The sequence below is a fragment of the Calidris pugnax genome, unplaced genomic scaffold (assembly GCF_001431845.1).
Source record: "Calidris pugnax isolate Ruff unplaced genomic scaffold, ASM143184v1 scaffold171, whole genome shotgun sequence".
Classification (NCBI taxonomy): Eukaryota; Metazoa; Chordata; class Aves; order Charadriiformes; family Scolopacidae; genus Calidris; species Calidris pugnax.
In genome coordinates this window covers 181,696-206,339 of record NW_015091064.1, presented here as the reverse complement: position 1 = coordinate 206,339, position 24,644 = coordinate 181,696, and the positions used below count along the sequence as shown (strand labels likewise).

Sequence of the window (24,644 nt, the reverse complement as noted above, 5' to 3'; positions counted from 1 at the left end):
TCATCCCACTCTTGCTATGCTTCCCCTTTACGCCAATACAACTCCGCCACATTCATTCTTTTCCAAGCTTTTGCACAAAACTGGGGGTTTTTTTCTATTTTATTAAACCGTGTTGTTCTGCCAAACCTCAGTAAGCAAAGCCATATCTAACTGCTTAATTATTGAATAAGGTGGGTGTAAATATTTATAGCTTCTTTCTAAATTTAAAGTGGAAAATTACATCCTATGGTTTCATCACCCTAATGCGAATTCTGCAAGGGCAAAGAAATCCGTATCAATATCGTAGTAAGTAGTTTCTAGTGCTAGTGGACATAGCAAGATTGAAGCAAAGATCAATCACAGTCACACAACAGGATTTAATATAGAGTTCCTAAGCATTAAATTACGTCTAGGGAAAAACAAACAAAATACAAAAAGAGCCCCCACAACCTTTACTTACATCTACTTAAAACAGTTATTGTTCTTACAGGCAGTTGCTCAGACAGACCCAGAGGTTGGAAGTAAAAATTCTTTTAGCCATGCATTTGTCTGCTAGCTTGGAAAGAAATGACACAGTCCCATTTCATGCTTCATCCAAAGACTTAATGGCATGTTTAAGTCTGACCTCTGTTAAGCCATCTTCTAGTCTTGGCTGCATTCTCAAACATAATTCTGATAATCAGTTACTTTCTAATACTTTCTGTACTTAACGAACAGAACTCTCCTGAATCACACCAAACGCTGGGTATGGGGGATAACTTATCAACAAGAAAACATGCATTTAATCACTGAAATTAATAAAGAAAAATGAAATTTAGAGGCATTATAGAGGAGAAAAGCATAAGTTATATAACAAGTAGTGGAATTGGCAGAGAATGGTCAAGTAAGACAGGAGCCAGGCAGGATGATGGTAAGGTTTCTAAGGAGTTATACTTCAGATGGCAATCTTATATTCAAAAGCAAAATCAGAGCAGCTGCTAGACAGTCACTACTAGAAGGTGAAGAAGAGTCTCATTTATAAACTGATTGCATGTCATGCCACAACAAGAGATGAAACAGTCTGTTTACAACTAAATTGAGAAAACAAGATGTCCTGTAACAAGAATACATTCCCAAAAAACATCTATATTTACACGCTGTTCCTAAGGGAGATTAAGAATAACATCAATAGAAAAAAAAATCCTAAAGGTATACGTACATACAAATTTTGTATATAGTATATTAAACTTTATAAAAAATGTACTTTTTAAAATGGATATACAAGATTTCAACCAATTAGTTTGAGCTTGCTGGGACTTCTCCACAGTACTTACTGAATCTATTAAATAATCATATCAGTTAGTGGTAAGCACACAGAGACAGCCTAGTCTCAGCTGAATCTTCTGCAACATGAAAGCCTTTAAACAAGCAACTATTATATTAAACCAATGTTAAATGTAAGTCACTTCCATAACCTTTTAGAATCAAGTCTGAACTGAAAAGTATTACCGAGAATCGGTAAGATAGAAACGAAAGAAAACTGACGAAAAAAATGAAAAGAAGGCAATTTTTAAAATCATGTTTAAAGAGAAAGAGTAGCTGCCCATGAACAAACACATCTATCTTTTGCAGTAATGATCACCACAGGTTCTAGACCATAAAAGAATTTGACATATTAACTCTGCTCATGTGAAAATAGAAACAGAATTTACAAAAACACTGTACTTATCAGGAGTCCTATCCAAAACAATCGAAAGCACAGGTAAATAAGAAGCCCATGAAACACGTGGTTTCAGGCAAACAGGATCCTGCCGGAGGTTAACCACTGCTGCTCCTACTGTCAGAAGATTCACTGGGATGACCATTAGTGTAAACTGCGCCATCGCTTCCTACTACTTCCTGCTCAACATATGCCAGCACACAGGAGGATTAGCCCCCATAAGGACCACTGTTACAGCTGATCATCGATTATTTAACCCTATTTAATCCTGCCCAACTGTACTATTTACGCATGTGTGATTTACACCCCTTTTACATACTTTCTATTACCCCTTCTCTGCACAGCAGACAAACAATGTACTTTTCTACATGAATGTTAAGAGGTGAAACAGTGAGAATATTACAGTTATGGCCTTTCTGTAAACATCTAATTCCATTTTGACTCACTGGTTTCGGACCTAACCATTCCTACAACTAAAAACTTGTGGTTTTTTATGCAATGCCTTTGCACATAAGGCACTGCACGAAAAGATTTTCTGGTTTGCATATAAGGATTTTTTGATTAGAAGGGGCAGTACAGGGCACCTCCCCTGTTCCTGCTTAGGTTTTCTTCATTTCATAAATGTCAAAGGCTTACTTTAGCCTTTGTTACCCTCCTTTGATTATTGTGCTAAAGGGATACACATTTTCTGTATTCAGATTATTCACACTGATGTTAATGGGCCATTAAAGATCCTGGAAGTAATCTTAAATAATCTCTCTCCTTTCCTTGTACCTGAAACTAAGCTATTGTTTTCCTCTTATAAAAGAAAAACAGCATTCTAACACAAAAGCTCCAAAATATCCTAGGGATTTAGTTTTACTCCAACAAAGTTGAAGTCAATTGAAAATTCTCAGTCAAGTCAGGCTTTCATTGTAAAAATGTACGCATTACAGTTTAAATTTTGTCACAAATGTTGACAGCTTTTCAAGTTGTAATGTTCATAGCATAATTATTACCCTAACTATAAAAAAAAAATCATGCAGAAGGACATCTTTCAGAATTCTGCAGATTTTTAGGTGAAATCCATCTGAACCACTTTGTCAACTCATATTGAGACCACAAACTTTGCTGGTTTTCATACCTCATTACCAATTCCTTCAAGTTCCTGAACAAGTAAAAAGTACTCTAATTATAAACATATGCAACTTCATAATTTAGAAATGAAAATTACATTAAAAAAAATATAAGTTGCACCATTTTAAATATGACTATTTTCAAGACAATCTCTGAATACCAATGGCCTAATTAAATACTAAATACTTCAGGTTACAATATTAAAAATATTTCCTAAAAAAGAACGAAGAAACAATCACACAGAAAAGTAGCTTTAGTAATTGTGTAAAAAAAAAAAAAGGGTGAAAACAGAATATAAAAATGAAAACTATACCAGACAGTTAACAAAACTTTAAAAAAGCTATGATATAGGCTATATTTCTGTAGAGATGTTCCAAGCAAAGTTATGAAAGAGAAACGAAAAAAAAAACCCACCACAACAGCAATGAATGTATTGATATTAGTCGTCCTACTGTTTCAGTAAAAGAGAATATCACATTTCCAATACATGCATATACAAACACGTATCTATTATTTTTTTTTCCACAAAACTATACACATATATGGGATATACATCAGATAAAGCAGTTAAGCTTTATACAACCTTGTTAGGTGTCATGGTTTGGGCCAGACCAGCCACAGAAACAAACTAGAGATGCTCTCACCAACTTCTCTCTCCAAGGAGAGGAGGGAGAGAGAGAGAGTTAGGAGTTTAAGAAAAAAAAAACTAAACTACTTTAATGAAAATATTAATAATAAAAAAATAAAATAATGAGATACATACAATATATACAAAACCAGCATCAAGCTCCCAGGATGATGATCACATCATTGGCAGGCACTGGGGAAAGTCCTAGGCTAGACTCAGCAACAGATGGGAGCCAGATTCAAGAATGCACAGATGGGGATCAAAGGCAGACAAACAAACAGAGTCCTCCTTGGATGCTGGCCAAGAAAGAGACCTGATCCTTTGATCCCTCAACTTTTATACTGATCACGATGCGGGTGGGATGGAATACCCTGCTGGTCAGTAATGGGTCACCTGTCCTGTCCACTCCTCCCTGCAGGTGTGACCCCTCTGTGCTTTTCCGCTCCCAACCCTCCCAATGGGGCAAATAACAAATTTAACTGACCCTGGTTATTATAGCAATAAGTATAAGCAAAAGCCTCTCTGCATACCATTCCTTGGCATAAATTATACACAATCAGGTGATCTTACTCTGGGAATGGACTATACTCTTAAGAATATGCCATTAATTTCTGAAAGTTCAGTTAGTTAGAAGAGGCTTAGTTAAAAAGTAAAATTACTGAACATAAAATTGGTTCTGTTTTACCTCAAACCAGGACACTAGGATAGCAAATAAGATTAGCTCTTATAAGATGCTGAGTTGCACAGAACAGTTTACCCGGTTGAAAATGTTGTCCACTGACAGCACCATAATGCTATGACTAGATTAGGTCAGTCACTTCAGCTCTTCATGCAGGGACCTTTGTCTAACTTCACATGAGGATAGCAATTCTTATATTTGATATCAGTCCTGTGGACTTATGCAATTTTTTTTTTTTTAAGTGTTCTGTTTCAATTTCCATATTCTTACATGACAGCAATACATACATTACAGAATTTTTAAAAATTATTTTGAAAATACTAAAAACTATTCCAATTATGGTATCACTAATTTTTTAAATTATTTCTAAAAGCCACTTAGAAATTCATAAATTGCCTGCCAGTCTGTAAGCAAAAGGCAAATTTTCCTCCATGTTATACTACTGAAAAATTACTACTGCAGAATTCTTGATTTCTTCCAAGGATCATAACATTGACTCCCATCATACAGAAGATAATGAATATGATCAATAATTGGCCCTTTCTGAAATGGCTCAATCTATGCTCCTATGAGCATAAACCAACTGGCAAAACAGGAGCTTGAATGGTCTTTTTTACACTGAGTAATAGTTAGGACTGTCAGGTAAAATGAAGCATACAGCAGCTGAGAATAGGATATTACTCAATTAAGAGGGGATTGGACCCAACAGTCAAATCCTGGAAGATTCTGGTAGAGCCTTAGTTTGCGCTAAGCAGCCTCTTACTGACCATTCCCCTACTTCATTGCCAGGAAGAGAACACTCTAGACAACACAGATTTTTCATATATAACATATAATATTAAGTTAATAAAAGAGTACTTTTGGGAGTCAGGTAACAGAAACCTGTTCAAGTTAACTTAGTGTAAAATTCTGAAATAAAACTGCAAAGAACATGAAAGAGACTCAGACTGACCAGTTGCTCTGACATACTAACAAAAACTGGTAAATCCATTCTGTTTTTCAACCAGGTGTCTCTCTATAATGAGCACAGAATATATGCAACCAAGCCCTGTGGAATAAGGGTATTCTCTGCCCCATTCAAAGTCAGGTTTTGGGAACTCTGGCTTGAGGGAGAACTTAGAACAGCTTATTTACTGTTAAGCAGCAGCTTTAAAAGAGATGACAGATAAAGTTGCAGGTTCCCAGGCTATAAAGAGGCACCAAAATGGCACTAAAAGTGTCAGTGGCATCTACTTGATGAACTCGTTGCCCATCTGACAGACATTTATTTACACTTTTTTTTTAAAAGGGCTTTCAGCATAAATGAGTATTTGAATTAAAGTGGGAACTGTGATAAGAGAAATTATTAAAAAGATCCAGGAACATTTTCCTAAGTATATATCTTATAAAATGCAGTCCTTAGTTAAGTAAGACTATTGAACTGCGGTTACAAAATTACTTTTTCATTTTCCATTGTATATGTCCAACATCTTAGGACTGGAACAGTTAATGGTTTGTGAACAGCTTCAGTGCCTTTTTCCCTCTAAAGCAGCATGTAAAAAAAAAATCTTTTTACATTATGAAGGTGGAAAAGGGATTACTAATCATCCTGCTAAGTGAATTTACTGATTGTACATTGTACAACACAACTAGAATCTAAATTATGCACCAGAAGCCCCTGTTCTGTCTGTACAGAAACTATGCACATAATATGTACATTGGACAACTTACATTACATTACGTAGCCCAAAATCATCACATCAAATTCTAGGACTTTGCTGAAACCGCTAACAGAAGATATTATACTAACCTCCCTGAGAATTCAGCTAACAAAGATAGTTATCTCCAAAGGAATTGGAGATTAACCATCCTCTAAAGCTGGTTCTCATTCAGGTAGACAGATCACAAACCAATAACCCAACTGAGAAAAGCTGTAATAGAAATTTTGGGTAAACTCTCCCCAAACAGTAAAGAGTTCAACTTCAGGGAAGTTCTTTATTTAAATGAGCTATTATTTATTAAATAGCTCAATTAAATAGCTATTATTATTGAAATTAAATTCAAAGATAAAACTTCAGAAACCATCATTAAAAAATATACAATTGTGAGGAAAAAAAGTTGGCAGTATGATCTGATGATAGGCAAAGGCCAGTCTCATTACAAAGCAAGAGGTTTGAGTTGGAAGGCACCTTACAGATACTATAGTTCCAACCCCCCTGTCGTGAGCAGGAACACCTCCCACTAGAGCAGGTTGCTCAAAGCCCCATCCAACCTGGCTGTGAACCCTTCCAGGGATGGGGCATCCACAACTTCTCCGGGCAACCTGTTCCAGCATCTCAACACCCTCACAGTAGAATCATAGAATAATAGAATTGTCTAGGTTGGAAGGGACCTTTCAGATCGAGTCCAATCATCAACCTAACACTGACAAAAAACATCACTAAACCATGTCATTAAACACTATCTTTTAAATATCTCCAGGGTAAGAATTTCTTCCTAGTATCTAATCTAGATCTACCCTGTTTCCATTTAAAACCATTACCCCTCATCCTATCACTACACTCCCTGATAAAGAGTCCCTCCCCATCTTTCCTGTAGGCCCCCTTTAGGTACTAGAAGGCTGCTATAAGGTGTCCCCAGAGCCTTGTCCAGGCTGAAAAACTCCAGCTCTCTCACTCTGTCCTTATACCATAGGTGCTCCAGCCCTCTGATCATCTTCGGGGCCCTCCTGGAACCATTCCAACAGGTCCATGTCCTTCTTATGTTGGGACACAGAACTCCAGACACCTCCCACTAGAGCAGGTTGCTCAAAGCCCCATCCAACCTGGCTGTGAACCCTTCCAGGGATGGGGCATCCACAACTTCTCCGGGCAACCTGTTCCAGCATCTCAACACCCTCACAGTAGAATCATAGAATAATAGAATTGTCTAGGTTGGAAGGGACCTTTCAGATCGAGTCCAATCATCAACCTAACACTGACAAAAAACATCACTAAACCATGTCATTAAACACTATCTTTTAAATATCTCCAGGGTAAGAATTTCTTCCTAGTATCTAATCTAGATCTACCCTGTTTCCATTTAAAACCATTACCCCTCATCCTATCACTACACTCCCTGATAAAGAGTCCCTCCCCATCTTTCCTGTAGGCCCCCTTTAGGTACTAGAAGGCTGCTATAAGGTGTCCCCAGAGCCTTGTCCAGGCTGAAAAACTCCAGCTCTCTCACTCTGTCCTTATACCATAGGTGCTCCAGCCCTCTGATCATCTTCGGGGCCCTCCTGGAACCATTCCAACAGGTCCATGTCCTTCTTATGTTGGGACACAGAACTCCAGATGGAGTCTCATGACAGCAGAGTTGAGGGGCAGAATGACCTCACTTGACCTGCTGGCCACACTTCAAAAAAAAGTGTTCTGTGTTTTACACGGTACAAAAAGGCACAAACAGAAAGAATAGAAAAGGGAAGAAGAAAACAATGGCATCTCACAGCCTATTCATAGATCACAGACCTTTTCAGCTCAACCACTTTGTGTCCTCTTCACATAGCATCCATTTAACTTGGGTTTGTCATAGCTGAACATTCATAATTGTCAAGATCAGGTAAAGAGCACAACAAATGGCTTTAACTTTCTTAAGAAATGCCTAAGTCACACTTACTGTATAGGGGAATCTTCCCAAGGTAGAAGATGAGCTGTGAACCCTGTTGTAACTCCAATTACACCAATACAACTATCATAGTTCTAGCAGCAGTGCATTTTCTCCAAGCAAATGTATTCAGTGACAACCATCTCTAACCCTTTTCATTCAGAAAAACATCCTTGAAAAAACTTTAGCTAGAGGCAGTGAAATGCAAAATGAAACCTGAAGACTCAGTACTGTCCCAGTTGTGACACCCATGCCATCACCAGCGTCATAAACATACAGTCCTACCACATACAAAAATCCAATCTTTAAAACTATGAGAATTAATAACTAGACCATATATCTTCAGTAAGTTACATACACATATAAATAGCCATTGTAATGTAGCTTACATTTTTCTCTGGGAAGGCTTATTACACTTAAATTACAGGTGTCCCTAGAATTACTCAAAAAACTAGCTATGAATTAAAACATTATATAATTCTGGTACTAAATTTTCTTATACAACTTCCCAACTTAACACTATCTAAAGATGTAAAAAGTGATGGAGTCAGATGCTATAAGCTGTCTTAAATAAAAATGAGCATTCCCCAAGAGATCAATTATCTGTTAAATGAAATTTTCCTCAGTTTATACTTATAAAAGCAGCAAGTTTCCACCTTGACAATCCCTAATAATATATTCTCTCCTGCTTTTTCTAACATCTCCCTACCAAAACGTTTCTCTCATTTAGAAGGTGTCTGCATAGTTACTTACACCTGCTCCAAAGTAAGCCGCCTCTGTTTTGTTTAGCTTTGTTTTTTTAAATTATCACAAAATGTCACTGTCCTTATTGCATAGGGTGCATTTCCATTTTTGGCAGGCTTCTTTCCACAGTCTGTAAAAGCAAACTTGTTTAAGAAAGGATACAGTTATTTGCCTTTCATCATGCCAATATTTCTGACTCAGTCCTCCTCATGTTAAATTAGAAATAATTTGTATTTCAGAAGCTTTTTTAACCAGGACATGATTTGTGGGAATTGTGTCTTGTTTACACCTGAAAAGCATCCCAAATTAATACCAAATTACTATATAGGCAGAAATAAAAGTATGACCATTCTTCTAAATATTTAAATTTGTCATGCATGAATTCAGAAATGAGTCTTCCTATTTTAATTTGTGTTATTCATATAATTGGCACTGAATTCCAAAACAGGAGTGCCAAATTATAACATTAGCAGACATATTCCTAAAGATTTTTTTCCCTCCACTGTAATGCTGAGCTTCTGGCATCATTCTCTGTGGTACTCGTATTGCCTCAAGATGGGTATTTTCTTAAAGGTTTTGTTTGTTTCTTCCAGGGAAAGCAATATATTTTTGTGTGCTTGTCTGATATCTTTCTACAGCCTTGTTTTCATACATCTTGAGATAGGAAGTAGTTAGGCAAGAAAAAAAAGAAAACAAGAAAAAGACAGAGGAAAGAGAGAGCATCATTCCTATTAAAACAATAACACAGCCTACAGCCAGGAGAGACTCCTTTCTTCACAGACAAGGAACTGTCTGATCACTTAGAAGAATTTTGGATTCCTTTTGGAACATACTGATGGCACAGTAATGGGGTCTCCTCTCTTAAGAAAGGATAATCACCCTTAAGTTGGCAAATCCACCCTTGCAACACAGCCACAGGGAAGCACAGATCCTATCTACTTGGAATCAGTAAGTTGAAGCTGATTCTTTTAAAGATATTTATGTGAGCAGAAAAAATAAGATCTTAATAAGCAACATATATATAGACATGAATTGTGTTCTTCTAGACTACCTGATTTTGAATGTGAATTTCATTAGTACCAAAACCCTTCTTACATTTCAGACTGGAAAGAATACATGTTTAGAATACTGAAAAATATTCTTTTCTCTGCAGCCTGTTCTCAGATATTAAAAAGGTCGTGAAATAGCTGCAGTAGGATTTGGCCCTTTGTGTTAGCCTACAACAGAAAATGTGAAACCAACATTGCTTTTCAAAGACAGACATGAAGAACAGCATTTGATGAAACAGGTAGATAAATTGTTTAGCTTAATGACTTCTCAGATGCATTATTATGCCTGACACCTCATGCCTACCTGGTAGGATGGCCAAGAGCACCTGAGAAACACGTAATACTAGCATCTGCAAGCACACAGTCAAAATTCATGAAAATTAATTTAATGGCTCTCTGCTGCTTTCACTGACCACCCAGTCCATTTTTTTTCTGTCTGGATCCACTTTGCTAGTTAAATCGCAGTAGTGTCTACGGCAGAAATCCGTAACACTCGGGAACTGATTATGAATATTACTCTATAAGAACTACCTCTTGTTTATATAATAAAATTTAATCATTCATTATTCAATATTAATCTTTAACCTATAAGAAATGTATCATTATACATAGTGAACACTTTTCCTCATTCGCTATAGCTGAAAGTCTCTATACACAGCAAAAAATTTCAGCAAGCCTATTTTTTCTAAAATGCTCCCAGTCACCAACAGATAATTTACATATTTAAAATTATTCTAAAAATTAATTACCAAGAAATGATTTTATTACTAAAAGGGATTACACACTACTCAGTTCTTAAAACATCAGCACCCTATGTTGAAATACAGTGGGATGGCCAGATTATTTACTGGCAGAAAAAAAAGAAACTAGTTGAGAGTTGTTCTTGTACACAATACAAATGGGACATCAGTTTATTTAATTTCTTTTCTCAGTGTTCCAATATCTCAATACTTAAAAAAAAGAAAATCATCATCATCTTGTAAACGTTATTAAAACTGCCCTACATCAGTGACTGCTGCCCATCTTAGTGCCTCCGTGCCTTCAGAATCACCCAATGTTGATAGCACAGCTTTCATGAGGCATATAACAGTAGTTACAGGACTAGGGGAGATTACCTAAGATGCTATAATTTCTATATAAAACAAGGAATAGATAACATGGATCGAAACGTAGAAAATGTAATTAAAATTAAGGGTAGTTTCTAACATTTCATCTTGGTTTCCACTTTGAGCGATGTGCAGAGAATTTGAATTACACTGCAACACGCAATTTCCACATTTAGCCCCGCTCTCTGCCAACACCTCCAGATCTACTTTTAAGACTGCACTGACACAGCCAACAAGTTAGCTAGTATCCCCAAGCTAAAAATTTAATTGTTCACACACTGCAACCTTTTCTGACAAAACAGGGACGACAGGATAGACTTTGAACATAAATTCACAAACTGAAACGTATGGTTTTAGAATGTGGAGAATAAAGCCACCTCATATCACCTACATGCTCCATCCTCAGCCCCTATATACCCACTTCCATACAGCGTAAAGCACGTCAGTGTAATTGATACCCCAGTAACAGTGCTTTATTCACGGAATCAGGGAATGGTCAGAGTTGGAAGGGATCTCTAGAGATCATCTAGTCCAACTTCCCTGCTAAAGCAGGGTTGCCCAGAGCACGTTACTCAGGACTGCATCAAGGTGGGTCTTGAAAAATCTCCAGAGAAGGGGACTCAACGACCTCCCTGTTCCAGGGCTCTGGCACCCTCACCCTAAAGAAGTTTTTCCTCATATCTGAATGGAACTTCCCATGTTCCAGCTGGTGCCCATTGCCCCTCGTCCTATCGCTGGAAACCACTGAAAAGAGCCCGGCTCCATCATCCTTCAACCCACCCTTTAGATACTTGTAAATGTAGATGAGGTCTCCCCTCAGCCTTCTCTTCTCCAGGCTAAAGAGCCCCAGCTCTTTGAGCCTTTCCTTATAAGGGAGGTGCTCCAATCCCTTAATCATCTTGGTTGCCATATGATGGACTCTCTCCAGCAGTTCCCTGTCCCTTTTGAACTGGGGAGCCCAGAATTGGGTGCAGTATTCCATGTGGCCTCACCAGTGTAGGGTAGAGGGGAAGAATGACCTCCCAATGTCACCTCTCTGTGACAAAACTTTATCGGTCTCCATCAGGTACTGAACCAAAATTCACATCTGATGTGCAAAAAGAATATGAAGACACAGCATACACGCTGCCTGGTTATCTGAATTTTGCACATCAGTCTCATGGATTTATTTCAGTAGCTTAATTATAACATAACAGTAGCTTACTGGGGTGAGTCAGACTGGAGGTCAGACTGAGTATGTGTTGACAGATGTATTTTAAATCATATTAGGTATTAATTTAAAAACAAAGTGAGCATTATAGGTTTTATATAACGCTAACCTTAGTAAAGTCAGGTTTTGCAGTCAAGCATAAAACTTTCCATACTTAAAAGTAGGCAAATTTTTCAAATCACAGCAGTTAATTCAGTTTTTATGTGAATGTATAATGGCAAAAATGCAGAGCTGTCACTGCTGTAAAAACCACAACAATTCAAGTGTAATTGCATTGAATGGGAAAATAACACATTAAGTATGCTCAACTTTTGCATTGAAAAATTAAGCCAAACAGGTGACTTGTCAGTGACTCAAAACTCAGTCAAGACAACTCAGCAAATCACTTCGGTGCATACCCAGGATTTAACAAGAGTATTGATTAAGTGCAGTCCTACTACTGGAATCAACAGATTACGGCAGGCCACCACAGGCCACCTGTGCCTGGGCAGGGGTGCCACACGGGGGGATCCACACCTTGGTGCCACTGTGGGACCTCCAGAGGGCTTCTGTACTGGGTCAAGCACCAGCACGTTGTGGGGAGTTGCAGGAGACACGCAGAGCTGGAGCACCGGCACTTCATGGCAGAGATTTAAATATGGGGCGTGTAAATAAGGGCTGTTCAGAAATTCATGGGTCTTCTAACATTTTGGTAAGTGCCCACTATTGTGGTTTATCTGTTGTGTTGCTTATACTGATCCTGAAAACATACCAATCATCAGTTAATTACGTATCATTAATAAACTACTTCATTCTTGGTTTGATTTAAACAATGCAAATAAGAGGTTTTTGCCTGAGACACCTCTCTGAGCTCAATCTCTGCCAGCTCCTTGTCCTTATACTCAAACTTACAGATCCCAAAAGGATAAGGACAGCCAGAAAGGAGCAAATCTTGTTTTCTCAAACGCTCAGGGACAAAACTATGCTTATGATAGAACAAGCTTTATACTAGAGAACATACCCTCTAAAAATACATAAGCAAGTTAATTAGAGTAACCTTCAGGGCATTTAGAGCTCCTGTTCTGTAACTTTCACTCCACTTGATGGATTGTTCATAAAGCTGAAGTCTAACAGGAAGAAAAATAGCTGAATCGGAGATGAAAAGGATGCTGGAAGATGCACCGATGGCAAAATGTGAATAGATGGTAGATCATCACCCTAATGAGGGCAGAGACAAAAGGTCAAGAGTCCAAGAGTGAAAAAAGACCAACATAAGGAAGAAAGTAAGATTAGAGGCTATCTCGTCCAACTAGCTAATGAATATATACATATAAAAGAATCTATCAAATCGGGGAAAAAAATAGAAATTGGCAAAGTCAGACTATATGAATTACAAAAATCTGATAAATAAAACCACAATTAAGACAGGCTTTTAAAATTTCAACAGTTGCCATCAGCACTATAGCAAAACTCCTGACTCCTAATGCCACTGATATGAAATATTAACAAAGCATGGAATAGCAGGAAAATTCCAAAAGACTAAAAAAAGCACAGTGTCACCCTTACACAAGCAACTGGGATACCCCAGATGATTACAATCTGATTAGCAGAATATTATATCCAAGTAAAATAATAATCAAAATCTGATATTAACACATTGGAAAACAAAAAATGTCAGGCAGCAAAGTTAAGGAAAACAGACGTCTCAGAAAAAACTTCCACTCTTAGAGAAATTCACTAGTTAGTTTGATAAAGGTAAGTACGTAATGGGATCTACTTACAATATATATGCTGGCACGCTTAAAACTCTGTAGTGCACCAGTGATACAATTTATTCCTTGAGCAGAAAAGCTGATGTTACTTGGTTTTACACAGATTTTCAACTAATATACTCATAAACCGCCCTTCTTTTCATGTTCCCACTTTACACTGCTCTCCCTTCCCACTATTCCCCCATTCTGCTTGGGTTAAATCCTTTGGGCTGGGCAAGTGACTGGACATGAGTATATGCACCAGGGTGTCCACAAGCATAAGTGCCACGCAGCCAGACCATCAAGCATAAGACTGATGTAAAGGCACTTTATATAAGTGCCCTAGTAAAGGCATTAGATGAGCTTCCTTTAACAAGTTAAATTTTTGACATATTCTGTATTTGTTTGAAAGTAACTATTAAACAGTCATGGAAGGAAACCAAGGAAAGGCAGGAGGTGGACTAAAGGACAATTAGATCAATGGACTGAAAATTAGCAAGTTCACATATACCTTATATTTATGTTAAAAATAAAAGCTACCACAATAGCTTGGAAGAAACAAACCATAATTCATTAAATGATTAATAAATAAAAAAAACTTCATTGGGGAATTATAATTGAATAGTGTGAGTTTTAGTAAATTTTGATGATATATAAAGTTATATATCAAAGAACACATTGGACAATCAAGAAGCAACTTTATGAAGATGCAAGTTATAATGGCTATACAGCTCAACATTACCATCCAATGCAACACACTTAAAAGAAACCTTTGATACAATGAGCGACTCTGAGAACTACAAGTATCTCTGCATAGGACATGTAAAGCCCAAAACACTCAATTAATTTATGCTGTTAGTATTAAAAAAAATAAAAACTAGAAAAAAACAGGAAAAAGCTATAGAAATTACATTCCTTCAAGAACTCAAGGATGAGAAAAACATAAAACACTCCTGGTGTTTTACCTTAATCTGTTCATCAAAAGAAGTTTAGAGATCTTGACTGTTTTCCATAAGTATCTTTAAAGGTGAGAGGAATAGCAGGACCAATGGCTAGCATTTCGAAGTATGTTACAGAATGTTTGACAGTAACATAACTGAGATGTGCAGACAGATTTTTCTCCTGGGTTTGTCTTACACTCAACCACAAAACAAGTAGCAAGTTAAAGTTAAACTGCTTACCTCTGCATTAAAGGCTATGATATATGTGAGATCAGAATTAGTGACTGACCACATTCTTTACACATAAATGCTACAAAATCCACACCTTCCAGTAATTCCAAAACTAATTAATGTCCCTGTGTTGATTTTCTACTAGTAATTCTAATCCAGAAAAACTACTGAAAAAAAATAAGTCACTCTTTCACAGTTAACTCTTTCCTTGTAATTCTTATCATTTATACTCAAGAGAAGAGTAAGGAAGATATTTAAGTAAGTTTCAATATCAAAATTCCATTAGGAATTGCACTTATGATAAAGAGAGGACTGTTACTTCTATATTTAACACCACAGCCAAGTAAACTTGACTAATTCTTTTTAATACCATAATCTATAATGCACTATCTTTAACACACTAACAAAGTTGTGATTCGGACAGATGTGATGATACAGTGGTTATAAAGATTCTTCATGGGAGTACATGAACTACACACCACTATAATGTACTGTTGTCCAGATTTACAGGGCTCCCTGTAAGCAGAATTTAATGCAAACTATTTCACTTCAACACCACAATGTTTTTTTAATAACATCCTTAAGTCACTACGATGACTTTTTTTGAAGCCATACTCTCTCAAGTGTAACTCATTCTTTCAACTTTCAACATATAAAGCATCCTGCTGATTTCTTGATGGAGCTATCACATCAGCAATGTTGGCATGTTCCAGGGCTCTCAAACCTCACCCTGGCTACAAGACATACGTAAAATAGACATTCCTGGGCTGCCTTCATGCATCTTAAATACATACTCCAACACCATTCAAGACTCAATAATCAGTAACCACTAAAGATTTCAATTCAATAAACTCAAGAGATGGTATTTCAGAAAACTATTCAGACATACTCCCACTGTTTCTTTGACTTATATATAAATGCATTCTCAAAATTCTTGGAAGATCAGAATTTCAGCAATTCAAGTTCAAAGTCCCAGTAAGCAATGCTCCTGTCAAGAGGCTGAGTTAAGTAGCAAGGGCTTAACTTCCAAAATGGACTTTCTTAGTATTTATGTGAAAATTCTGTGGGTCCTTTCTTCACTCCTGATGCTCACATGAGACAGGTCAAACATCCAGTTTCATAGGCATATATTCTCCAGAACCTGCTTTTTTTTTTTCCAGTTTGCATCTTCTACTTTGTGAAGCTCTGCAAATTTTTCACTTCATCTAGCCATCCAAAACTGAATCGAAAGATGAGAAATCTTGTTTTTAACTGCAAAGAAACACTACAAAACTTCACAAATCTGTGGAAGAATGATGAAGGTGATTTCAGATGCATGCAAAAAAAATAGTAATTTATACAGAGATTACTGTGCAGCTGAAAGCACCAGCCATAAACAGGTGGAATAAACACCAGCAAAAGTATAATAAAATGAAACTTGATTACAATTGATAATAAACCTGTGCGTGTTCATACTACAGAGCAGATTTTTGCAATCATGTACACAAGATTAAAAAAATTAGGAAAGACTGAGTTTTATATGAAGCTCTCAACAATCGTTGCATGAACCTTCTGCTTAATAGAGCATTACATTAGTCACATTAAAAAGCAACCTAAGCATAAAAAAAACCAAACAAAAAAAAAACAAAATTGCATGTTTAGAAATTACTTTGCTCTACTTCTAGCTGTTTGAAATTATAAATTACTTGACGGACTGGACTTACCACCAAAATGTGTATTTGGACAAGTTCCCTAACCTTAATACAGCATCTTCCTTTTTGGAAAAAAAATAAAATGCAGTTTTAATTATTATTTTGTTACCTCAAATCATCTCTTTCAAACTAAACTAGTCAGAGGAAAGACTAGGAGACATAAGTTGTCCCTTAATTGTCCCATAGCACTTATTTGCTAGCACTATTTAAAGTGTACAGCATTATCTTTAATTAAGGACTAATTCACTTTGATTTCATGAGCACAGTTCTGTCTATACACATTGCTGACAAAGCAGGATCGTTATTTCCCCTCTTTGGAGTCCAATTTGGTTTTCCTTCAAAAGGTTTGTTCACTCATCCATTGGGCATACACTGCAGTAACTGCAGACACTGGCTCTGAATTTTCATGAAAACCTTCTTACTTTAATTGGACTAGAAATTGAAAATAGATATTCTCATGTATAGTAGGCACCTTGTATCTAATAAGCACAGGGAAAGTAAATTACTTCTTTTAAGATGTAAACATTACTGAACATTTAATAGCTGAAACCACCCAAAGTGAGCTGGTACAGCAGCAGACATTTAATAGCTGAAACCACCCAAAGTGAGATGGTACAGCAGCAGCTTCCTTTAGGAAAATCATCCTCTCCTCCCGTAGCACAGGTAGTGGAATTGTTTGGTTTGTTGTTTTTTTTTTTTAATGAAGACTTTATGTCAGCATTTTCTTAGATGACTGCAAAGATGCAATGGAACAATCTGGGGAAACCATACAAACATTAAACGAAAAGAAGGCCAGAGTTTAAAAAAACAACCACTTCCACACACATTCCACAAATAAAAAATTGATTTCTAAAACTTAGATTGCCAATATTTCAGCAATACTTCAATATGAAGTGATTTTCCATTGCTATATTTTACATTTTCTGAATTCCTTAGAGAAAAAAAAATAATTTTGTAATTAATTTTGCCTTCCCTTATTTTTAAATCTTCATCTTGTCCTTTTGTTTCAATTAATCTTTGTTTCTATAAAAACCAGAAAGTAAGTTGATGTTTAAAATTAAAAAAGTAAGTTAAATTTTATTTATTCCTATCTGCCTCAGAAATAGAGATTAAATTTTGTTGGCAAATTTTCAAACTGAGTACATCTCCAATTTAGAGAACATTCTCCACCAGCAAGTGTCAATTTTAAAAAAAGCCAAACTTTGACAAGGTTGACAAGTGTCATTTTCAATAACAGGTATTTTAAATATATATTACTTGGACAAGGTGTTGAAAATATAAGCTGCATTTTTAGAAACTAAATCTGAAATAAAATTTAAATATAGATGGAATTCATCTTTAAGTGATAGTTAAAGGGCAGTACTGCAGCCAAAATACATATTCAGGGGGTGAAGAAAAGTAGTAACTGAATGGAACAGACGTGTACTTCCTAGAACACCAGCCTATTCATTATTATTTGCAAGACAAATGGGAAACAAAATATGGCTAAGCCATACTATTTAACCTTGCTGAGATATCTTAGAAAATTACTAGTTTCCTATAAATACAAATAAACTTTTGCTGAAGCTCGTCCCTTAGGAAGAAGGAAAACGTAAAAACACTGCTTTGTCAAAGATTCTAAGTGTTGTTATAATTTATATACATGTATTTTTACAAAGTATGAAAAGGAGCTGGAAAAATATGTCGTCATTGAGATTATGTTTTTACAGCACTGAAAAATATGCCAAAAGTTGTTCAGAAATTGAATAGCCAGTCCTGTACATTTCATAGAGTTACGTTCATCCTGAAAGATACACTGTAGTGAATTCGGACTAAGGAACCCTGGAATTGAGCAGGACATCGAAATGCAAAAAAAATGAGTTAGGCACTTGGATGGATTGTGTCCACTGCCTCTGCTAGCAGGGCAGACAAAATATGTGAAAATGGAATGACTACTAATATTACTCTTTGCCATTATTTCAATTCCACAAACAGTATTATACCATGACTGTAGGAAAAAAGGAAACTACTTTAACTATTTATTTTCTAGTCAATATATAAAACACTGATATTCACCACTCAAGATCTCCAGGACATCTTCATGCAGACGGCAACAGTCCATACCTGGAGCCAAACCCAACAATTTGCTGTGAAAGAACAAAAGTCAAGGAATGAGTCCTTTTCTCATTCCCCGAGTTCCCTGAAAACCCTTGTGCAATTCTCCCTTACTTGCAGCACTCGGGTAAGTTCTCACTTGTCTGTGCTTCAACTGGGTGGTGACTGCAACTCCAGCCACTAGTCTTAAAAAACAGGGCTTTTCCCCATAGGCTCAGAGATCCTCTAATTGGAGGAAGCGCAAAGGCAGGTAAAGCCAAGGACAGCATCACCATTCCCTTTACAGCTTTTAAAGTCTGCATGAGAATAGAAGGCACAGCAACCAGGTTTTATCTGCAGATCTTCCCAGATCACATCCATTAGCTTCACTGGGCTTCAACCTCTGAAAAGTTTAGTGAAAAAGCCTTTTTCACTGATGAACATCATAGTCAAGCATAATCTGAAATCCATCACCAGTTAGGAAAACTTAAAAAAAAAAAGGCTAAGTGCTTCGGACTTCTCTTTTTACAGAGAAAATCCTTTGTCTTTTTACATCCACCTGGTATTTTTATTCAAGTCATATTTGCTGGGTCATCCAAATAGGTTACGATAAATACATTCAGAAGAGCCAGATCAAATAAATCTAGCTATTACCAAAAGAAATAGTAAGTGGTTTGTTGCATTGAAGGCATTTTGTCTGGAAGAATTTGCATTTCAGTTTACTTCAATTTTTTTTTTTTTCCAAGAAGTTGTTTGCCGTACTTATAATGAACCATTAGCAAAAGGAAGATAGTAATCCAGTGTGCACTGAGGCAGACTTCCATTCCGCTTTACCTTTACACACACACACAAAAATACTAATAATGTGATACAATACCACAGTACGAAAACAATTAGAGATTAATAATAACATGGTCAAGAAAGAACTCGTGGTATATAACACAGTGGAATATAACTGGATTGTATATTTCAGTCACTTGATCCATTTGTAGAACATCACACTGAATCAAAAAGTCATCCACAAAATATAATGAAGACATTTGAGCAGGAAAAAAAAGGCAAACTGATACTTCATTAACACTGTAGCAGCACTATAATTATCAGCACACTTTGCTTCATTAACCTTCCTCCTTTCAAAATGAAACACTTGAGTTCCCCTGTTTCATACCCCTGCATGGTAACAGCTCCATAAAACCCTTGTGCCTGGCTGTCTGTATTTGCACAACCATTTGCGCCTTGTTTAAAAGCTATATTAATATTTATAATTGAGTTATTCAATAAAAATGCTACTATCAGATAGTTGCCACATAGTTTGGGCACATGACATTGTCATCACCTCCTTCTGCACTGTCTTTTCATAATGTAAGCTCCGAGTTTGGCAGAGGGGGAACAAAGGAACCTCCTACCCGCTAAGACTTTTTATGAATCAACATTAATTATTTGTATAACCACACTTTCAGTTGAAAACATTTTAAAGGGCAATATGTTTCCATGATCCCCCATCTGGCCAGATCAAAGTTGGGGAACTACTGCTGCAAACACTATGGTCAGAGCTTCCCTTCCAGCGCTGTTCTGTGGTGGGACACTGCTCTCTGCGAGGGACCGCGGCAGTGCCACAACACCTGGCTTCACAGCCCTTCCCAAAGAGCCAGCTCTCCACTATGCCACCAGAGAAAACATCCAACATACTCCCCTAAAACAGGACAAGAGGTATCGGATAGAACTGCACTACCAGGACAGCACAAATAGATGCTATTTTCTACCTGATTGTTTTAAAAATACCTAGAATCACAGAATTGTCTAGGTTGGAAGGGACCTTTCAGATCATCGAGCCCAATCATCAACCCAAGACTGACAAAAACATCACTAAACCCATCTACATCTACCTGTCTTTTAAACACCTCCAGGAATGACAATTCCACCACTTCCCTGGACAGCCTGTTCCAACACTTGATAACCCTTTCAGTGTAAAATTTTTTCCTAATATCCAATCTAAACCACCCCTGGTGCAACTTGAGGCTGTTTCCTCTTGTCCGATTGCCTGTTACTTGGGAGAAGAGACCAACCCCCACCTTCTAGAATGAAAAGGAATTCTTTTGTCACACAAGTAGAAATATGGAAAACCTTGCCTATCTTACTCTAATACACTGGTCTTGGATCAGTACCTTGGTTACTAAATTAAAAATGATTCAAATAACAAGAAAGTATTTTCATAGAAGATATTTTGTTAGCAATAAAAAAAGGAATTATAATAAAAACTTAGGTATACACTGAAAGGAGAATAGTGTACCTCTCTGAAGCGTATTACATCTGCCCAAACCACTCTTCTATTAAAGACCACGCAAAGGATCTAAAAGACCAAATTAAGTATGTTATGTAGGCTTATAATGAAAGAAAGCCACCTCCAATCTGCAATATGGAGCTATATGCTGTATCACAATACAATAGAAAGACTGAAACTAGATATCAAAAGACTCTTTAGAAAATTATTTCTTTTAACTAAGTGTTGATACTAATATTTTCTATGGTCCAACATTTTTTTAAAGTATAATTAATGTTACATTCTTCTAAATAAAATGAGAAACACGAATTATGTAAGATTGCATGATAAACTGTATTTTCCAAGTGTTTTAGCATCTACAGTTAAAAACCTAGCACCAGCACTAATACAGAGTAATACAATGCTGCACATACAGAAAAACACAGCATAGTGTGATCACTGTATGCTCTGCCAAAAAGCAAGATCTGTGTGTATATGTGTGTGTGTGTTTTACAGTAATGCCTGAAAAAAGTTCAAGATTTTACAGTGCTACAGTTCACACAAACATATACATAAACATTTCTGTTCAGGAAAATGTACTACTGCAACACTGTTAAAGAAAGAAAGAAAGGAAGGAAGAAAACTAACAAGCAATAACTAATATATTGCTAATTTTCTGCCAAAAGTTCCAAGAACATCTCCTAAATTATACTACCCCTCCCAAACACATCACCATTTCCATTACTGGAATGAGAATATGGAGAGTCTTTAGTTTATTCATCCATATTACCAAATTAAAACCTAATGAATTAGAAAGCATTATTTAAATATACTGCAGTGTTACCAAAACAACAGTAGGGTGAAAACAGCCACAGAGAACCCAGGACTTGACAGAGAAAGTTCAGCCACAGTCTTTAATCTTGTTTCTCAGGAGCAAAGGATTAAACATGACAACTCACCATGAATTCTCACTCTGCTACTACCACATCAGGCATCTCCTTTCACTCTACTGCTTTTTATTTCAGTAGAGAGAAAAAAAAAAAACCAACTTGAAAAGTTGTCCCCTCCCAGTCACAATCGAAGAGCTGCTATTCCCAGCTTGTGCAACCATGAGAAAGTCTAGATAGGAGTCTACAATTTAACGGCTCCTTCACCAGTTTGCTCACTGTGGTATACGATTATCCTCAAGTAAACAGAGATACATTATGAAAGAGATAAGACAACATACACTCATCACAGTGCAGAATGATGATAGGCAGAGTTACTGTGGAAAAAATCATCCATTTTAAATCCACATACTGTTTGCACCTTCAAGATTTAAAAAAAAAAAAGTATATACAAAGTTAAAAAGCTGATTGTATAGGAACTGAATTAAAGAATAAGGCCAGGAATGGCTTGAAGGTTTGCTTACCTAAGTATGACTTAGCAAATGTAGCCTGACTGACCACAAAGAGGGGCCTGCAACCCCTGCAGAGCTACGATAAGTAACAAGACAGGAAGGCTGGCACGTAGGCAACAGTCGTGAGGCCAGCACAATGTTATCTTATCTCTGACAAATGGAGAACTCCAAGAGGGAGGTAGCGTATGGTAATGAATTACTGGAAACTAATGAATATGTTAAAACTCCTTACATGAATATGTATGTATGTATGCATATATGTTGTCAAACCGACTCCGTCTGGCGCGCACATTTGGAGGAGCGATCCCCTGTGCGTCCAGCGCTGCAATAAAGAATACCTGCTTAATAGTCATCCTGGCTATTGAGTCCTGATTTCGTCTTTCACGGCATCAATTCTGGCGACCCAGATAGGACCCTCTCTGCTCGGCTGCAGGACCCGCTGAGAACAGGACTCCCCAGGGTACCCCCGAGACCTTCCCGGAGGGACTCCTTGCCTCATACGGATCACTGCGGGAGCAGACAAGGACCATCTAGAAAATAAGGTATTCTTTTAAAAATTAGAGGGAAAAAAAAATAAATGGTTTTGGTTTTTGGGACCGGTCATTTGGGGTTCCCATAAGTCGTAGGAGACGTCCTATGCAGGGCGCTGTGTGCCAGGCTACTAGTGCCTGAGGGCAGACTGTGTACGTGAGTTCTGCTGCGCAACTCAGGTTGTGCTGCACTCTCTTGTATTTCGTACACTTGGTCTTGGTTTGTGTACACGGGTATAGGCACATTTTGTGCTTTGTACTTTTGTATTTCGTACACTTGGTTTGGTTTGTGTACACGGGTATAGGCACATTTTGTGCTTTGTACTTTTGTATTTCGTACACTTGGTTTGGTTTGTGTATGCGGGTATGAACACATGTTATGTTTTGTACTCTTGTATTTCATACACTTGGTTTTAGTACGTTAGGTACAGTTGTGAGTAAGTCGCGAGCTAAGTACCTTTGCATTAACGTACATTGTGGTGGTAGTAACTTATTGGTATTGAAATTGGAACTGTTTAAAGGAATTGTTTATTGAAAGCTGATTTGGATTTGATAAAAGGTGTGTGAATGAATTGAGCTAGCTCCTGTATGTATGATTTGAGTGACTGAGACGCGGCGCAGCTGCGAAGCGAGTGCGGAGTTCTGATCCGCGGTTCTGTTATCCCGCGAGGGGTGCGGCCGGAGACAAACGAAGTGAGTGTATTTGGTTAATCAGATAAATGTGACCGGTCATATAAATGAATATTGTTCCCTCCACCCGGATAACGGGTGTAAAGCAAGCAATAAGTGTTGAATGTTAAAATTGTTTTTAGATATTTAATGCTCATTGGTTTGGGTCTAATCCAGATTGTACTGATTTTGAGTGCCCTAATTGTCAGCTGTGGATGCAGTGGGGGAACATTAGGGAGACAGATTTTATCCTCTAACTGTCCTGTGTGGGGAGTTAAATTAATAAAGATGGGAGGGCAGCAAAGTGGCGGAATTGTGAAAAAGAGTCCTATAGGATGTATTTTAAAACATTGGAAAAATACAGGAGGACCGTCAGGTGGGAATGTGAATAAGAAAACTTTGATAAAATATTGTAATCAATGGTGGCCCTTATACAAATTAGATGATGGAGAAAAGTGGCCTCTTAATGGGACTCTAAACTATAATACTATGTTGCAGTTGATGTTGTTCTTACGGAGAGAAGGAAAATGGGATGAGGTTATGTATGCGGATATGTTTTTCACTTTGTGAAATCATCCTGAATGGCAAAAGGACTGTGGATTTAATATACCATCGCAAGATCCTCTAGTTTTGTCCCTCGAGAAAGAACAGAACGATAAAAGGAAGGGGCAGCAGAAAATGAAGAGGTGTTGCTCGGCATGTAGTATTGGACAAAGGTGTTTAAAAGTGACAGAATCCAGGAAGAGTAAAGAGGAAGCAGAGGATCAGCTTGAGGATTTGGGAATGCCCCCCCCCTCCATTGCCAGATCCGCTTTCTCCACCCCAGTCGCCATTCCCTGAGACAGAGGGTGGCGGGAGCGGTGAGGAAGAAGGGGGAGCGGCAACTGCTTTTACTCCGGTTACTGCAAGAACCAGAGATAAGGGATCTGGAGAAATTACTTGAAGAAGCCTGGAGAGTTTTTAGAAATCGGGAAGATGTGGATAGGGGATTTAGAGGACATGGAAGAGGGATGCCTTTTGGGACTAGAGGAGGACTAAGGAATTTGGCAAGAGGTAGAGGTGTTAATGTTGGAAATGTATTGGAGCAGAATCAATGTGCATATTGCTGGAAAAAGGACACTGGAAAAATGAATGCCCTGAGTTTAAAAATACCCCACCTGCCCTGAGAGCTGAAACGGGGACTGATTGATGGGGACCTGGGGCATCTACCCTAGCGGATCCACTGGTCAAAATAAAGCTAGGGGAACAAGAGAAAGAAGTTGAATTTTTAATAGATACAGGTGCCT

At 37.4% G+C, this 24,644-nt stretch overlaps 1 protein-coding gene and 1 long non-coding RNA gene across 2 annotated transcripts in view; one reads left to right on the top strand and one right to left on the bottom strand.

Annotated features, from left to right (window-relative positions):
• The window catches only part of SNTG2 (syntrophin, gamma 2), a 191,425-nt gene extending 169,645 nt beyond the window's left edge, over positions 1 to 21,780 (bottom strand). Inside the window, exon 1 of the mRNA XM_014956761.1 lies at positions 21,720 to 21,780. Coding sequence (XP_014812247.1) covers positions 21,720 to 21,722 — 3 coding nt within the window. The 5' untranslated portion in view covers positions 21,723 to 21,780. The remainder of the gene's footprint in view (positions 1 to 21,719) is intronic.
• A 348-nt stretch (positions 21,781 to 22,128) lies between these two features.
• Positions 22,129 to 24,644, top strand: part of LOC106896712 — a 3,822-nt gene continuing 1,306 nt past the window's right edge. The window contains exon 1 of the long non-coding RNA XR_001413667.1: positions 22,129 to 22,701. This is a non-coding gene — a long non-coding RNA (uncharacterized LOC106896712). The remainder of the gene's footprint in view (positions 22,702 to 24,644) is intronic.